The sequence below is a fragment of the Cyprinus carpio genome, chromosome B13, assembly GCF_018340385.1.
Source record: "Cyprinus carpio isolate SPL01 chromosome B13, ASM1834038v1, whole genome shotgun sequence".
NCBI lineage: Eukaryota > Metazoa > Chordata > Actinopteri > Cypriniformes > Cyprinidae > Cyprinus > Cyprinus carpio.
Window position 1 is genome coordinate 9,801,051 of NC_056609.1, and position 19,521 is coordinate 9,820,571.

Genomic DNA, 19,521 nt, shown 5'->3' on the forward strand with positions numbered 1-19,521 from the left:
CACTGAAGACTGGAGAAATTATGCTGAAAATTCAGTTTGCATCACAGGAATAAATTACATTTTATTTATTGGATGGGAGGCACACTATATGTAGCCTACTGTTCATTCATTCATCAACAGCATATATATATATATATATATATATATATATATAAAATTGATATTAAAATTGATATTATATGTAAAATGTTATATTACTTGATATAAAAATTCTGGATTTATCTTGTATCAGTATTTATGTAGGTTGCCGTTAAATTGCTAGGTGTCTTGTGCGACACAGAAGCCGTTCAGACAGTGAAGGTCAGCAGTATTGTAGGTTCCTGGAGAGGCCCACTCAGTGTGGGGCTGGAATAGCTGGAGGGACAGCGCTTAATTTAGTGCATTTCATGCAAGGCAAATGACCATTCTTCCAGTCATAAGGTCGCGTGTCATTGTTTGCATGCCTGAATAGGTCAAGACTGCTTAGTCAGGTTTCGTGTTTGTTTATTGCTGCTTCCGTGCTGTGCGACCGTTTTATTAACCACATCTGTGAGCGCGAGGCCACTGGTCCACCTGCTCTGCTCACCTGCTAAACATAGTTCAAGTCAGTCGCTCCGTTAAGTTTTCGTTAATCTGTTTATTTGTGGCTTTGTTAGGATCTGAAAGCAGCTCATATTTCAGCTTCAGCTGGGTGACTTCAGGAATCTCATACAGTAGCTCATTTGTCAAACTGAAACAGATAACGTCCTCGTGACAGGTTGACGTTGTGCGTTAAATAACCTTGAATTCTCGGTTTGGTCGGGACGGTTCAACAGCATGTGAAGTTCTGTTTCACTGAATAAACTGATGTTTGTTTGATTTTGAAAGCAAGCATATGTAAGGAATATTTGTATTGCTGTGAACCTAATTTCAAAAGAATAATGTGTCACCAACAGTGGATTTTAATGTCACATAGGCCTATTGAATACAGACTTCAAAGCTGCATGGATTGCTTATTTAATTTTTAATTAATTATATTCACTTTTTTGTATTTAACTATGAATTAATAATGATTATTTAAAAATTATTTGCTTGCAAATAATACTTTTTTTAATTAAACATTTGTAAATAATTTTATTTACTTAATAACTGTCTCTTCATTTCAAGCAGGGATAGGAGAATTGATTTAAACATCCTTACACTTTAATTATGTTCTGACTGGCTGTGATTGATTTGCAAACTGCTGTGTGAACAGACACATTACTTGTTGCATCATGCCTGCTTAATATCATTCAGATTGATCAAAAAAATTAAAAGTGGCTGAAAATATACTCACCCTCAGGCCATCCAAGATGTAAATAAGTTTGTTTCTTCATGGGAACAGATTAGGAGAAATTCAGCATTACATCACTTGCTCACCAATGGATGCTCTGCAGTGAATGGGTGCCGTCAGAATGAGAGTAAAAACAGCTGATAAAAACATCACAATAATCCACAAGTAATCCTCGTGACTGCAGTTCATCAAATAACATCTTGTGAAGCAAAAAACTGCATGTTTGTAAAACTATTTCATCAAGATGTTATAACTTCATACAATTGATTCCGGCTAAAATACGTGTCATCTATCCATAATATTGCTTTCTTCAGTGAAAAAGTCGACTAATCTGAATCAAGAGAGAAATATGCACAGATCAAGCGCTGCTTACAAGTGAAAACAGTCCAAAACAGTTTTAAGAAAATATTGTGATATTTTATCAGCTGTTTGGACTCTCATTCTGACGGCACCCATTCACTGCACAGGATCCACTGGTGAGCAAGTTTCTCTTAATTTTCTCCAAATCTGTTGGAGATCCAGTTCTGATGAAGAAACAAACCTATCATCTTGAGTGAATACATTTTTAGCAAATTTTCCTTTTAAGGTGGACCAATTTATTTTAACTTGTTTCATTCGAGCATTTCTTCACCTTAGCTGAGAGGACGACACGGATCAGCAGCTAGTGAGTGGAGTTACTGTCATGGCAATCAAATACATTGTATGCAGATTTCCTAAAATACATTCTAGAATGAAAGTCCTGCACTCTTAGAAAGAAGTGTAAAGCTGTCACTAGAGTGGTATTCTAATGTACAAAAGCTAAAACAAACATCTTTGTGCCTTCTGTTACCCAAATGCTGCATATAAGTTCCTTGAAGGTACATGTTAGTACCTAAAGATTACATACATTATTAGTACCTTTCATAGGGCCCTACGATTTCTGAGATGTGGAAACTGCAGATGGAATCGTGGAATCCAATCATAAAAATGGAATTTACTGTATAACACGGAATGTCTCGGAATTCCACAAATTTTGAATTGATAATGCTACTGCTAATAATGAAATAATTATAACAAAATTATTTTAAAGGAATATTTACTAGAAATATTTAGAAGTATTTCGGAAAAAAAATAAAAAAATAATAAAAAAAACATTTTCTAAAAAAAATAAAAAATAAATTTGTAATGCTTTTGATTGTTCAAATTTAATTAAACATTAAAATGGAATCCAGACATATTTCATAGGGTCTTAAAAATGTATTTTTTGTTAAACTTTTAATAAATACTTAATACTTTAATACTATTGTAAGTTTCATGATTTCAATTAATAAGACATGCTTTTTGATTAATAAAATTTAATTTAACCATTAAGTTAGAGTCTAGAAAAATGTAAATTAAAAAAAGAAAAATTTAAATGAAAAAAAAAAGGAATTTGGAAAAAAATAAAATGTAATTTGGGAAAAATAAAACCGATTTCTTTTTTGATAGGAAACCGCCACAGAGTGTATTGACAACCACAAACAATAGACGGTAGCTACTCTAGAATTGGAACTGAGGATTTTCATTCAGTTTAATTTAACCTCTGAAACCTGACATCTGGTAAAACAAGTAAGAAAATGAAACTTTCACCATTTGCCATATTTAGCAGTCGAGGCGGCGGGTTACATGGAATCTTTGGTGTGACAAAACCTCTGACAATAGCTATTCTTCAGGTCATTACCTGTTTTCCATTGTTAATAGTGGTTTGGTCTTGTAGAGTTAAGTCAGAGCCTGTAGACATCCACGTCTGCTTCAGAGGGTTCACTAGACGGTTTCAGGTCCTGAATGAGCGCTAGATCTCCATTGTTTTTAATGTCCTGCAAGATCCTTTGGCTCAGTGCACTAACAATGAAGTAGACTGTCTGGTTGAGTGGTGCATCGTTCGCCTGTAAGGTTCTATGAAGAGACACTTTTATAAAAATCTTTAATCATTGAAACAACTATTGAAACAGTTTGCGTTATTTCTGCACATTTGTCTTCTTCAGTCTTATTGGATGCAGGACAGGAAAAGTGGATGTCAACCTCCTCAACTCTGTCTCCATGGAAACCTGCCCAGTACCTATTTATTTTCCTCTAAATAGGACAAGAGGAAGAAGGGACAGGAGTATTGTTTCTGATATATTATGAAGAGCAATTTTGACTTCATTGCTTGTGACCTGGCAGAGAATCCGAATGTTGGATTTTATTTTATTTTATTTTATTTATTTATTTTTAAAACAAACTAATGATAATAGGAGCCACAACAGACTATAATGCACCTTGATTAATTATTTATAGCATTCATAAGACATTAACCTGATGTCATATTTTTTTTTCTTTCTTTGTTGACAGAGCTTCCAACATTCAACAAGATAAATAATAGCTTGTCATGGAGCAGATGTTTTCTAATTTGGGACAATATTTTTGTTTATTAAATCCAGGATGTAGCTATAAGTGATCATTCCCATAAGCACTTAAACCAGCCAGGAATGTCCCACTTGAGATCTGGTACTGACCCGTCTGCTATACTGACAGCTTGGGCTGACTAGAATAAACCAAGCAATACGATGTTATAAGAGCGGCTTTTGCTGTGTCATTATTACTGGTTTATTGAGTTCAGCAGTTAATGTTGATCAAGACCGTGACAAAATAGATTTGTTTTAAGGCAAAATGCATCTGAAAGGATATCTGTGTGCTTGTTTGTTTGTGTGTGTGTGGATTGATTCGCACCTGCCGGACACTGGCTCTTCTCCACTGGCTCAGTTTTTGGGCCTGATGTCTGAATCTGCAAGAGTGACTTGAGTTGAATAAGAATAAGAATAAGAGAATAAGAAAGACTGTCAAGGGCACAAAGAGACTGTTATTCTCTGAAACCTCATGAGAAATGGGTTGAGCGTGTCTGTGTTTGTATACAGCATGAGAAAATATCAGGATGAGTGTCACCAAAACTTCAGCTGAAAAGCGACAGTTAGTTATTATGGCTGAATCTAAAAAAAAATAAAAATGTTAGGGCAGAGACCAGATTTTAGGAGGAAACACGAGACAGTAAACGGCGTACCTGTGTTTAGGTCTTTTAAAGCTATTTTGTCCTCAGAATTTTTTTTCTTCTATTTTTATCTGTGGAAGTATCTGCATATTGTACAATGCAATTTTACTATTTTCTTAGATTTTCTACACACAAGAAGTAAGTGTCATTAAGTAAGCCGGTATTTCTCTATGGCTGTGTGTTGTAGGTGCAGCTCAGAGCGGCGTAAGGAGAAATCTCGAGACGCGGCGCGCTGCAGGCGCAGTAAGGAGACGGAGGTGTTTTATGAGCTGGCCCGCCAGCTGCCTCTCCCACACAGCATCAGCTCACATCTGGATAAAGCCTCCATCATGAGACTGGCCATCAGCTACCTGCGGACACGCAAACTCCTCACCTCAGGTACACACTCACTCATCCACATGTGAACTGAACTGGACTGGACATTAAAAAACACACACATGAAAATATATTAGGTTATTACATTTAAAATACATGCAAAAGTTTGGACATCACAGCATGGACAAAAACAATAGATTTCAGTTTTAGTGCACTCTATTTTTTGAGACAAAATATTATAGATTTTCAATAAATCTGGCATTAAATCTAATGTTTATCAGCCAAATGATCATTTTATCTGCCATATGCCATAATTTTAGCATTTGTGCATCCCTAGTTATAAAGACATGGACATGCTTTTCTTTCCCTATGTTTTCAAACTCAGACAAACAAATGGATAAATAAAAATAAATAAATAAATAAATTATTATTATTATCATTTAATGTTATTATTATTATTGGACATCATAGTATTGATTTAGCATTGACGAAACATATTGATTTTAGTTTTAATAGGCATCACATTTTGAAAAATTTTAGTATCTGCCATTTATCAGTTAGCAGCCAAAACATGAAAAAAAATTATAATAAATGTTCAACCACAATTCTAATATTTTTGCATCACTAAAATATTCTGAAAATGCTTTTAATTTACTATGTGTTACAACTTAACCACAAAATAATAATGATGATGATAATAATAACAATTATTATTATTATTATAAAATTGCATGCATACAAATTTACATGCATACATATTTATCTTCACAGGTAATTTCAAGCATTTAGATACAAAATGAATAGTATTAAGAAATGATTGAATTGTTAACATATAACTGTTATAATGTAGGATGCATATATTGTTTTTGTTATTTTATATCAGTAAAGTAAAATTTTCATAATCAAATCTGGTGGATAACAAAACATAGATCAAAATCCTATTACTGCATTGACTGGTGCTGCTCATTCTGCTGTTTTTATAGAGTTATATGTGTAATTTGATAAAGGTTATCAAATGGTGACTCCTGTGTTAGTACAACATCACAAACCATGCGACTCTATTTGACGTCACGTCAAAGACAGAGCCGTGTGGCAAATACACACTCAGCTGATAATCAAATTCTAAAGCTCTTGTTTGATCTCTTATCTGGGCTCACTGTCATTAGCACTGCACTGTTATGAGGAAATGTTTTAGTCCTGATGTCACATTGCATTAAAGTTACTGTTGTATTATACAAATGAGGAGGCGCTTTATGTTAGGACATAATTGCGTTAGTGAATATTGGACCTGCTGTAACGATGTCTGGGTTAATTATGTTTAGCTGTAGGTGCTAATATAACAAATCAAAGACAGCATGTGATGAATACAACAATTTAATGAAAACCTACAGAGTATGTTTAATAATGGATACGGCAAGCTTCAAGAGATATGAATGTGTGTGAGTGTTAAAGGGATGGTTCACGTAAAAGTGATTTGAGTGTTATTATTTCCTTCCCTTATGTTTTTCTGGTTAATTATGGTCTGCTTGCTTTCATGGAATGCAAAAGGAGAAGTTTAGCATAATGTTGACAATGCTCTTTTCTCCTGGATTGTGATTAAAGCTGTAAAAATCACATAAAAATTGTGTGCCATTGTTATTTTAGTATCACCGATACACTGTTTTTTTTTTTTTCTTACTATTTTTGAATTAGTTTTTTTATATATTTTCTGTATATACTGTAATTTTAGTTAGTATAAGTAATTTTGCTTTGTCTATATAATTTTAATTTTATTATTTTTAGTCTTTTTTAGCACTTCAGGTTAAACTAAATGTGAGTTTTTTTCCTAAATATTTTATTTCATTTAACATTTTTCAAGTAATGATTTGTATTTATTTATATATTCATTAATTGATTTATTTAATAAAAATATTTATATTTATTTATTTAGTTACATTTATTTAGTTAATAAAAAATCATTTAAAAATAATAATAATTTAATTCTGAATTTACTGCTGAAAATATTTCCCTCCTCTATAGCATTCAAATCTCATGAAAACATTATGCAAAATGTTCTCTTTTTGTGAAAATCACATTGGTTTTGGATGACATGAGGGTGAGTGTTTGATGACCGAGTGCTCCGCTCCAGATCTTGTGAAAGTTTCTCAGAGGATGTGAGCGCGTTCGTATTGTTTGTGTGTCTTTATTGTAAAATTAGAATCTCCGGAAATTGGACAAAAGAGGCCCTGCATTCGACATTCCATTTTGTGTTTGCACAGACACTAAAGAGGACAGGGAACACAATTAGTACGCAGTCAGAACACAGAATCGACCTCAGTTCGGAGCAATCGAAAGACTTTGCACCGTTGGACTTGAAGTGACTAGACAGTTCAAATGTTCATGTTCATGCTACATGCAGAAATGGAAAGAGGGAGGGAGGGGAAAGACACATTGAAAAGCAGCCCTGTCAGTACGAGATGGCACATCAGATAGTGTTATCAGCAGGTCTGTGAGCTGTGTGCTGGAAGCATGATTGGTGCTTTCTTTAAGGCTGGCGCTCTCCATCTCAAACCAGCCAAAACACAGGCCAACCCTGGCGCCACACATCCATCCATCCCGCCTCCTTCTCCCGCCATCACCCTACCTATGCTGAGGGTGCATGGGAAACACCTTTTACATAAGATCCCCAGTCCCTATGCACTGATGCCTACAACTGATTCGCTCCTTTTAGTTCATGGGCGGCTCGAAAAAATATGTTATGAAATAATTGATGTAATCTTGTTGAAATCAACGACCCGACGCTGCTGCTGCAATTATGATACTTCACAGACTCATACAAATAGGCCAAAACAAAACATGACGGTTTCATGTCATTGTGGACTGTACTTTTTTAAGCGTTTAAAACTATATGCAGAGAGAGATGTGTGCATGTTTATCAGTAAGAAGCTCCAAGATACCATTTCCTTCAGCTCACTCTGTTCAAATTTCAGAGATCAGAGGTCTGTAGATGTATGTCAAAACAAGTTTCTGTAAGCTTTTTGTTTAGTTTTGGTTTTGTTTTGTTGTTGCGTTTTGTTTTGGTTTCGTTTGTTTTTTTGTTTAGTGTTTTTTTATGCATTTTGTTGTGGTTTGTGTTTTGTTTTGGGGTCAAATTGTGTTTTGTTTTGGGTTGTGTTTAAATTTTTATGCATTTTATTTATTGTGTTTGTTTTGTTTTTTTTTTTTTTTTGTTTGTGTGTGTTTTTTTTTCTTTTGGTTGTGTTTTCTCTTGGTGTACACATATAATTTTATTTATTTATTTTTTTTGTGTGTGTGTTTATGTGTTTTGTTTTGGGTTGTGTTTTGTGTTTGGCTCGTTTGCGTTGATTTGTTTCTTTGTTTTTTATTTTATGTTTTTGTTTTCAGGATGTGTTCATAAAATTGTGTGCCATTGTTTTTTTTAGTATCACTGATTTACTATAGTTTTTTAAATATTTTGAATGATATTAGAGTTTTATATTTTCTGTTTTTACTGTAATTTTAGTTAGCATAATTCATTTCGTTTTTTCTATTTTTTTAGCTTTTATTTATTAGTTTCTGTTATTTTAGCACTTTAGGTTAAACGAAATATAAAAACACTTCACATTTTCATTTAGTTTAATTTAATTTAACATTTATGTTATTTCAAGTAATGATTTGTATTTATTTATATATTCTTTTTTTATTGTGTTTATGTATTTTGTTTTGGATGTTGTGTTTTATTTTTTAGTCTTTATATGTGTTTTGTTTTGGATTGTGCTTTTAGCTTTAGCTTTAGTTTTTGTGTTTTGTTTTTCTGTTGTGTTGTGTTTTAGTTTGTTTGTGTTTGTTTCATTTTGCTTTACATTATTAATAACGGCCATTACCTTTAGCACATATTATGTAAAGCAAAGCATCCTGTAGTCTTGATGGGCAAAAGTGTTGCCAGATGTTCTGCATGACCTTGAGATATCAGTAGTTGATATCAATATTTCTAGCTAAGGTGATCATATGCGCTTGTAGACACATGTCTATCAGCAGCAGATGTATTCAGATTAGTTGACTTTTCTTCCAGATGATCAATTTCTGAAACCCAAAATTTGGGTGCAGTTTTGTTTCATCTCAGAATAAAAGCTGTAGCCCAAGAACCCTTCAAAGACGTAACACTAATTCTCCTGAGGCTGCGTTCTCTAGGCTCGGCCCAAATCCAGCCCTGGGCTCTCAATGGGCCTTGAGAAAGTTTCTTATCTGGAGGAAGCACACTGGAGCAATCACAGGCTTCCGACCCCCCAGCGTGGAGCCGCTCTGTTCTCCATGTCCTTGTCCAGTCCACCTCCCTCCTGAAGCTCTGCCAGATATACTGCAGGACTCGACCAAAGTCTGGCACTCCATCCGTATTTCAGTCTGGCATTACCAACCGAGTGGAAATTTTGGTTTTTCCAAATGCTCACTTGACTTAATCAGCTATTTTTTTCATTGCGCAATCATTTACTTATTACCATGTATAATATATAAAACAGGGTCTAATAGTTAGCAATGCAGTTCTTTCTTTGACTTGATTCTTACATTTCTTGCCTATTTTGTCATTTTGAAGTTGTAAAATAAAATAATATGTGTGTGTGTGTGTGTGTGTGTGTGTGTGTGTGTGTGTGTGTGTGTGTTATTTTACTACTTGAAAGTAATGTGGTCTCAATCTTTTGGACCCCACGGTATTATTTAATGCTTTATGGATCAGAAGTCGAACCTGCATGCATTAAAGAGTGTGCTGCCTGTACTGTACTGTCTCTTTACATTGCCTTGCATAAGTTTATGTATTTTTCCAAAAGAGCATGTGATCTTCAGAGAAGCATGACCACAAATATTGCCCCTTCCCATACGTTTCTCACAGATGTGGGTTTTCCACATAACAGCTGGCGTTTGTCTCTTTAAATTGAAAGAAAGCGTGTCTGTGTGTCATTATATGTGGGTATTTGGTTAGTGTGTGTGTGTGTGGAGCTGAGGGCAGTGACAGAAGGGAGGTCAGTGTTGTTTGGAGGGTTCGGAGTAGCAGGATGAAGTTGCTGTTGTTTATTTTGGACATCCGCCAGGGACTTAAGAGCCAGAACAAGACTAGCAAGTGTGCGCACACTCACATGCACACATGCATTCTCAAACTCTCGTGTTTGTGCCCCGTTGCAGCCTGTGCTACTGCCACAGAGACGACAGACGTAGACAGACTGATGGACAGTTGGTATCTGAAGTCACTGGGCGGCTTCATTAGCGTGGTAACATCAGACGGAGACATGATCTTCTTGTCAGAGAACATCAACAAATTCCTTGGTCTCACACAGGTGAGTACGAACACGGGCCCAGTTACGTACGCAGTGAAATGAATCACTATCCAGACAGATACTCACCTGAAGTCCTGTTATTATTAGCTGTTTGTCTGTTTAGCATTCGTTTCTCTAGGTTCACTTAATCATAGGCAGACGAGATGCCATTATTAACCACAGCACAAGCCTGTTTCCTTCAAGCGCTGTATGGGAGGAAGGATGTGTCACATTTTTTGTACCCTTGCAGAAGCTCTTGGACTTATCTCATGCCTGCCAATTGCTTCCTTACACATGGCTGCTGTTTTGTAGAACTGTGGCCCGTTATCTATTTGTTATCTGATAATTTGCTTTTATGATAAAGATTAAAGATCCATAGCCTTTGTGAATTGCAAGAACATGTCCAGGTCACATTTTACTACAGAAAAAAGTGCATTTACGTAATGCTAAATATCCTCAGTAATGTAAAATAAGTAGTGGTATATTATATAAAAAAGTGGCAGCATTATGATAGCATTACTTATGGTAGCATAAAATTATGGTAGCATTTGCTGTATTACAGTTATAGGAATTAAATGAGAAACTTGAAAAACAGAATCAAGAGAAACATAAAGATATTGGGAATTTATTGGGAAATGGTCATGAAAATAATCTAAATCGTTCCTTAATCATAATGGATCTAAATCAGGATTCGTTTTCTTTATGCAAAATATAATTCATCTTATATACACTATTATTCAAACATCTGGGATCGGTAAAAAAAAAATGTAATACTTGAAAGAGGTCTCTTATGCTCACCAAGACTGCAAGAAATAGTAAGTAAAAATAAAAACAGTAATATTGTGAAATATTATTACAATCTAATATAACTGTTTTCTATTTTAATATAATTTAAATTTTCAGTGTCACATGATCCTTGAGAAATCATTCTAATATGCTGTTTTACTGCTCAAGAAACACTGTTGTTATTATATTGTTTATTAAGTACTGTGAAGAAACTATGATCCTTTCTGAAAGATTCTTTGAAGAATGCAAAGTTTAAATAAGCAGCATTTATTTGAAATAGAAATCTTTTGTAACGTTGTCACTTCTTATCAATTGAATGCATTCTTGCTTAATAAAAGTATTAATTTCTTAAAAAAAAAAAAAAAAAAAAAAAATCCCAAAGCTTTGAACGGGAGTGTAATATAATGACAGATTGCATGAGAGTCAGCTGTTCTGAAAAATGCTTCACATGTAACGCAGTGACAGCAGCTGCATGTCTTTCTCTGTAGGTGGAACTCACAGGGCACAGCATCTTTGATTTCACTCACCCCTGCGACCACGAGGAGATCCGCGAGAACCTCAGCCTCAAAGCCGGTATGTCACTTCTGTGTATTCAGCTTCACCAGCTTCAGATCCTGCTATATGTAGACAAAGTGCGTGAGAATTGCCAGAGAACAGCCTAGAGAAAAACAGAGGAATCTGATATATTGCTCTGATGTTTGCAAGGGAAAATCTGCATGTTAAAATGTGTTAAACAGCTGAAAACATGATCACACTAACAATTGAGTGCAAGTATGTGAATCACAAGTTTTAAAGCAAACTCTGAATTGCTTAGAATAAGCATGTGAAAGCATTTAACATTCAAAACAAACCAAAGCATGGTGTAAAATTCACTTCACATGCCCATTCTCATGGGCTTTTTTCTTATGAAGATGAATTGGACTGTAGTGGTTTTAACCGTAGAGAAAGAGGAGCTGGAGCCTCTCAAGAAACGTTCCTATCGCTTCTGCAAACAGACTTTCAGAAATACCAAAACAAGTTTGTAAGACCTAATGTATAGAAAACACATGGCTTCATAGGAGAGGATTGGTTATTTGAAGAAATAACTGTCATGCCTTGAAAAACATGCACCCATAACCCCTTCCCCTTTATTCCCCTTCCCCTTTATTTGACCTCCACACTTTCATACATGCCTCTTATAACCTCTCACCTCTTAAGGTCAAGTTTCATTGTGTTATTTCAGGTGGTTTCCTCCTTCACTGTAATAAAACGAGCTGTTGAGAGGGTCAGGTGGGCACCTGTGTCGTGTGTCCAATACAAGACACCGCTCGCATAATGCTCTTTATTGGGAATTGTTACATATTAATTTGATTGCATTTTAAAACATAATTTAAAATAGTAACGTTTATTTGATAACCACTGTTTTTTGATGATAAATTTGTTTTAAATCATAAATCTGGAAAAAATAAAAATTAAGACCACACAATTTCTAGAAAAAATATATATTTTTATTTCCTATAAAAAATAAAAACAAAAATCCAATTCATTAGATATTTTTGATTATTAACCTTTCATTATATCCATTGAAACAGACTCCAGAAAAATGAAAAAGCATAATTTGGGAAAAAATAAAATGGATTTTAGAGGGCCCTATAAATGTAATTTTTTTTTTTTTTTAATTTGTTGTTAAATTTTATATGTTAAATGATTTCAATTATTTAGACATGTTTTTTGATTACTGAAGTTTAAATGTAACCATTCAAATGGAATCCCCCCAAAATAATACAACGGAAAAAATGGAATCTATAAAAAAAAAAAATAAATAAATAAATAACTGAAATCTGGGGGATTTTACATATATTTTTTTTTGGCTTACCCAAAAATGAAAATCGATCCTCCTTTACTCAACCTCATGTCGTTTCAATACTGAATGACTTTCTTTCTTCGAACTGTTCTTTGAACGCTTGTCACTTCTGTGCAAAACATGAGGGAAAGCCTAATGGCAAACTGTTCGCTAAGAACAAGACATGCATTAACTGTTCAAACAGTCATATTTTACTTCAGCTTGTAATTCTGCTTGGTTTTGGCTTACACATTTATTTTTATAAAAGTGATAATATCGAAAGCTGAAAGCGCTGTAAGATCTTTTGGAATTTGATAACCCAAGAAAAAATGTTTGTGTTGAGTTAAGGCTTCCGTTTGCACAGAAGGAGAATGCTAGGAATGTTTTCCTGGGATTTTTGGCTCATGTCTAAACTGAGACACTCTTTACGTTTTTTTGTGTGTGTGTGTGTGTGTGTTAATCTGCAGGCATGGGAAAGAAAGGCAAGGAGCTGAGCACAGAGAGGGATTTCTTCATGAGAATGAAATGCACAGTCACGAATCGCGGGCGCACCGTCAACCTCAAGTCAGCCAACTGGAAGGTGAATAAGTTCTCTTTACCGTAAGCGCTGACCTGGAGTCAGACCTCGGTCGAGGGCCTAATAAAGGTGCTGGTTGTTCTTTCAGGTGCTGCACTGCAAAGGTCACCTGAAGGTGTGTAACGGCTGTCCCGCACGAGTGATGTGCGGATTTAAAGAGCCACCGCTTACCTGTGTGGTCATGATGTGCGAGCCCATCGCCCATCCATCAAACATCGACACACCGCTCGACAGCAAGACCTTTCTGAGTCGCCACAGCATGGACATGAAGTTTACTTACTGTGATGACAGGTACAAACACACAGGAGTATAAGAATTCTGTCGTCAGTTGACACGCATTAACATCCATCCTGTTGACAATTCTGATACTAGACACCATCAATAGAGGATAGTCATATAAATAAAATAATCCAATAAAATAAAGTTTTTTATTTTATTTTCAGTTTATATGAGGTTTACCATATTTGAAACGCTGTATGCGTAATCATTTAAAATCCCTGTTTTGCGATTTAATTTTTTATAAATAAACATTAAATAATCAAAATTATTAAAAGTAATCAAAATATCAATTTATTTTATTTTTATTTTAAAAAATAACAAATAAAATGGCAAATAAAAATAAAGCATTTTTATGTTCTACAATAACATTTCGTAGCATAACATTTTTAACATTTAACTAAATAAATAAATAATAAACAATTTTAATAAATTTATTTTTATTTATTTTTTTATTTCAATTTAACTTTTTTGCTGTTTGCTGTTATAGCAGTTATAAATACTTTGAATTAAGTTTTATATTTAGATTTTCAATTTTCATTAAAATTTTAGTATATTTGTTATGTGCTTTTGCCATTTTTATTATTTTATTATTATTATTTAATACTTGTTTTTATATTTATTTTTTATATATATATTTTAGTTTCATTTTTAGTCATTTTACTTCGACCTAAACTTATTTGATTTCAATTAGTTGCCAAGATAACATTTACATTAAATTTTTTATGCATATTTTATTTGATTTCAGCTTTATTTCAATTTAAAAAAAAAAAGAAAAGAAACTTTAAGGCTTAGTTAACAATAACAACACTGGTAGTAGGAAGAAAATGTCTTTAAAGAAAATGAGCCAAAATATAAAGGGCAGCAGGGTGAATATGTGAATGGGCACCACTTGAAATGACCCTTAATTGGGAAAATAAAATGTGGTTGACACTCCATGCCCAAACAAACAGTGGCGCAGTGGAAATGTGTGACTCCCAGTGGCATCATTAAACCATCGTTTACACCGTAACATTTCCTCTTGTCTGCTCTGACAAAGAACTCGCTGTTCTCCACACAGTGCACACACGGTTCAAAGTGTTCGCCGTCATGTTTTCTGTGATTAATGTCTCCACCCAATAATCTCCACGCCAGACCACAGCGCTAAACCTGCTTCCCTGCTTCCCTGCTAAGGAAGTTAGAGAATTTACAGCACAGTGTTTAACAAACACCAGAGATTCTGAATAAAATACTTACTAAATAAGTATCTGAATGATATAGAATGTAAAATATATTTAATATAAAATTCATATGAAATATATGATAACTAAAAATTCGTGAGAACCACTCCAAACACTTTTTTTTCAAGGTAACAATGTTTTTAATGTTAAATTAGCTGATAATAGATATCAGAAATATAGTGTCATGTCATTTACCTGCATACATGACTAATGGCTGGTTTTTCATTGAAGCCTGCATGAGGAACTGGAAAAAAGGAAAAACATTACATTAAAGTCCAGATGAGACGTGTTAAATGGACGTAATGATTGCTAAAATGCTGTCCTCAGTAGATGTTGAAAGCATGCCCTGCTTTCTACAAGAGACTTATGTCACCTTGCAGAATAAGAGAAAAGTAGAGTCATTTAATGTATTCCAGCGATAATTATGTAATTATGGTCATTATTGTGATGTCAGCTCACACAGATTCAGAGAAGATTGGTCTGAATCATGAATATTTCATTTTTGGAGCAGAGCGTCTATGGAAAGATCTAAGATGGGGTCCAAGGCCTTCATTAAATAACCTCTGTGTATTTCAGTTTCTCAATGATTTTTCTCATTTTTTATTTTTTCTTATTTTACTAAAAAAAAAAAAAAAAAAAAAAAAACGCCTTTTGATCGGTGCAGACTTTGCTCAGCCATTGGCTCAGATCCACCCCAGTGTGTGTGTGTGTGTGTGTGTGTGTGTGTGTGTGTGTGTCTGTCTGTCTGTCTGTCTGTCTGTCTGTGTGTGTGTGTGTGTGTGTGTGTGTGTGTGTGTGTGTTTGTGCCTCATCAGCTCAGAAGTGGTTAGTTCAATGACTGGTGAATAGAAGGCTCTTTAATGAACAGAGGCCTGCAGACACACACACACACACACACACACACACACACACACACACACACACAGACAGACAGACAGACACACACACACACACACACACACACACACACACACACACACACACACACACTCCTGCATACAGAGTCAGTGATCTGCTGCTGTCTGCTGTTATGTAACTTCAGTACAAGGATCAACTCAATGCACTAAACACACACTTTCAGAACTAAATAATACTCATGTCACATTCATTACACAAAAGCACATAACCATTACACAAAATGACAGTGGAGAGTGCTTAAACACGTTATCACAGTAACTACAACAATTTAATGTAGAAATATATTATTTTTACTTAATGAGACCATTTTTTTCATAGTTGTTGTTGTTGTTATTATTATTATTATTATTATTATTATTATTATTATCAATGACTTTTAGTGTGGTTTACCTAACATTTTTTTCTGTCAAAACTACAAAACATTTTTTTTAAATAATTAATTGTATTATAATTTATATTGATTTAATTGGATATTTATAGGATAGTTATGATAGCTGTTAGTATAGAGCTCACTTTCTCTTCAGAATGTTAATTTATTATTTTAAAAACACAATTAACCACAATTATTCTGTATTTTATAATGTAAAATTCATCAATTATGAAACAAATTCAATTTCAGTAAAGTGGCTATAGAGGAGGATAGCATCATTATGGTTATCTGGTCTACATTTAGTTCAGTTAAATTGATAATATTACTAAATATTATAAATTTAAAAAGGCCAGTGCCAATTTTTCTCAGTATACCCTGAAAAAATCTGTAAATTGCTAGTAAATTTCATAAATTACATAGAAATTGCAAGTAACACATTAAATTAAACAACATTTTAAAGTGTACAATTTGAAATGGTATTTTTCTTATAAATCTTACTCCAGTAATCTTTATTTACAATTTAGATAAAAATCATTATGATTAAAAATCATATTTTCAGTGGTCTGTCATTTATTACCCTTTAAAGTGAAGAGATTTTAAATATATAATGTTATATTATGGCTCATAAATTCTAATTATTCTCCCTCAGAAAACACGAGGTCTCTTGATATCAGCCAAACAAATCACATGAAATGGATCATTATTAAATTGGCTTAAAAAATACTAAGCTTGTGCAGATTAAAGAAAATAGCTGAGAGCTTTGTGCAATTGTGTGTGTGTGTGTGTGTGTGTGTGTGTGTGTGTTAATGTGTGTGTTAATGTGTGTGTGTTTTAATGTTATTTGCATCTCACTTTTTCCAGAGTTACTGAGTTGATGGGTTACAGTCCTGAAGATCTTCTGGGGCGATCGGCGTATGAGTTCTATCATGCTCTGGACTCCGACAACGTCACCAAAAGCCACCAAAACCGTACGTGTTATTCATTTGCACCCTTGTGTAAGAAAACCGGAAACCAATCTCTCTTTCACACTTCAAGCATGTGTTATTGGGAAATAATTGACCATATTTAAGAAAAGAAAATCACATCCACATGTATAATCATATGACTGCTACACACAACACACACTCCTAACATCACCTTGCCATTGCGTGCATCAAACGGTGCCGTGAGAAGAGGATTAGAGAGTGTGGTTAGAAAGCAGGAGCGGTGGATCAGGTCAGCACAGGAGGCGAGCCCTGCGTTCCCAAGGTTTACTGTTTCAACCCTTCAACACAGAACAAGTCAGCCTTAAACACACGCTCTGTGTGCAATCTGATATCTGCTACTTCACAGCTATATGTCTATATGTACAGTACATACACAGGCACAGACACACACACACACACACATTCGCACTTGCTTTCTTTCTGAATGCCTAAAGCTAATGACCTCTTTTCCCAGTGGTTTCATAATGCTTTGAATCCTGTTCATTGTGCATTGTCTAACTAAATCTTTTGTTGAAAAGCAGTTTAATCAGAATAACATGCATAAACTGTTCCTACTACATGACAGATATTACTGAAATAGGTGTCCAGATAGATTGTAAAAGAAAAAAAATATAAACTTTGCCTGTCAATCGTTTTATAAATGAGTACTTTTATTCAGCAAGGATGCATTAAATTGATCAAAAGTGACAGTAAAGACATTTATAATTTTACAAAAGATTTGCATTTAAAATATTTGTATCATATTGTTTGTTTTCAACATCGATAATAATATGCAATGTGTCTTGAGCAGTAAATCAGCCTATTAGAAGGATTTCTGAAGACTGGATTTGGATTTTGTTTTTGTTAGTTTTTTTGCATATTAAATATGTTTCTAAAAAAAGAGTGAGAGAGAAGAGTATTAGTACTTTTTCCACAGTTTAGAATTATAAACTCATAATAAATAGAATGGGAATTTTGCATTGACAAAAAACTATTAAACAAATAAAAGCTTTTTTTAACTTCTTTAACTTAAGATATCTGGTCACTTGTTTGCTGTTTTTTCTTCCTTATCCACTGATTATACTTAAAACACACTGCAAGCAAAATCTTCAGTTAAATAATATTAATAAAAATAATATACAATTATATTATTTATTATATTTCAATATTATAATGAATTTATAATAACATAACAGATTTAATAAACACAAAGCATTTATACCTCAGTCGTGGTTGCTCTCCTCTCACTTTTTTTTACCATCATCACGCTGCCTGCACCTAATTGCCTTTTAGCTTTCATTTATCTGTCTCTTTCTTGCTAAGTAGAGGTGAAACCTAATATCTGTTGACGTCCACAAACACAGACTGTCCACGCACAGCAAACAACAATATATATATATATACTGAGGTCGCCAGCCCCCGAGTCAAATTGCATTTGAGACAAATTGCATTTCGCATGCATGTTTGAGTTATGAATACGATTCAAAAGAGCCTTATTGGATTGGTTCTATTAAGGATGAGCGGAGCAGCCATTAGGACATCTTGAACCCCATTAGGGGTGACAGAAGAGATAAGAACGCAGCTACGGTGCTCCTCAGCCGGGCCAGGTGTCCCAGATTGCTCCCTAATCAGATGCTGGATGTGGAGTGGCTTCTGTCCACCGTGACGTTAACATGTAATTAGAGACTTTTCAAAGTGTGTAGAGGAGAAAAAAGTGTTGATCTGGATTAGGCTTGTTGAGAGTGGAGCTGCCTCGTGACTGTACATTCACCACTTATTTGTCTCTTTCTTTTCGAATCACTTGAACTTTACTAAGAGCTTCCATCATTTATCAAACGACCATAAAAAAAAAAACATTTCCATATTTCAAGACACAGTCTTATAGATTGTATATTTCTCAGAGTGAACATGCATATACATTCTGAAGCACTCTGTAGAAGTGATTTTCAGTTTCCCACTAACTGACAAGAGAAACTTTGTTCTGCATTCGTTTTATTACAAAATTTGCACCTGGTTACATCTCCACTGCAAACCCCCTTTTTTGTCATATACTGTATGAAAGCAAAGAAGCAAGAAAAACAGTAAACTAACAAACCTAAACACAAAAGTTTCAGTGCAAAACACCCTACCAAACTCTTTCTGTGTGCCAAGATAATCATACATTTGTGCATTGTGTTGAGCAAAAGAAACAGTCACTAATGGTGAATGCTTAGACTTTAGTTGGCAATATGAACCTGCTCTATAAGTAGCATATCTATTGCTTCATAAATTAAAATAACAAGCATGTCAAGTCACTTTTACTTCTATAGCATTTTATACAATAGAGACTGTGTCAAAGCAGCTTCACAGACGTAAACAGGAACAATAGCAGAATCAATTATGGAAACTCAACTGCGGAGACCATTCATATTCTGCTGTACAGCAGCTCTGAAAGACAATAGTGTCATTATTTAGTTCAAGTCAGTTCAGGATGTACAGTACCATTCAAAATTTGTGGATTTCTAAAATACTTTTATTTTGTAAGAATGCATTAAATTGATAAAAATGTGACAATAAATGCATTTATAATTTTACAAAAACGTATCATTCAAATAAATGCTCTTCTTTTTAACTACGTTTCACAAAGAATTCTGAAAAAATGTATGGTTTCCAC

At 34.2% G+C, this 19,521-nt stretch overlaps 1 protein-coding gene across 1 annotated transcript in view; it reads left to right on the forward strand.

Moving 5' to 3' along the window:
• LOC109069786 (endothelial PAS domain-containing protein 1-like) overlaps nucleotides 1-19,521 on the forward strand; it is a 40,690-nt gene that overhangs the window by 10,095 nt on the left and 11,074 nt on the right. The window contains exons 2-7 of the mRNA XM_042736385.1: nucleotides 4,522-4,712; nucleotides 9,804-9,955; nucleotides 11,209-11,293; nucleotides 13,010-13,122; nucleotides 13,208-13,410; nucleotides 16,765-16,871. Of these exons, the coding sequence (XP_042592319.1) occupies nucleotides 4,522-4,712; nucleotides 9,804-9,955; nucleotides 11,209-11,293; nucleotides 13,010-13,122; nucleotides 13,208-13,410; nucleotides 16,765-16,871 (851 nt within the window). The remainder of the gene's footprint in view (nucleotides 1-4,521; nucleotides 4,713-9,803; nucleotides 9,956-11,208; nucleotides 11,294-13,009; nucleotides 13,123-13,207; nucleotides 13,411-16,764; nucleotides 16,872-19,521) is intronic.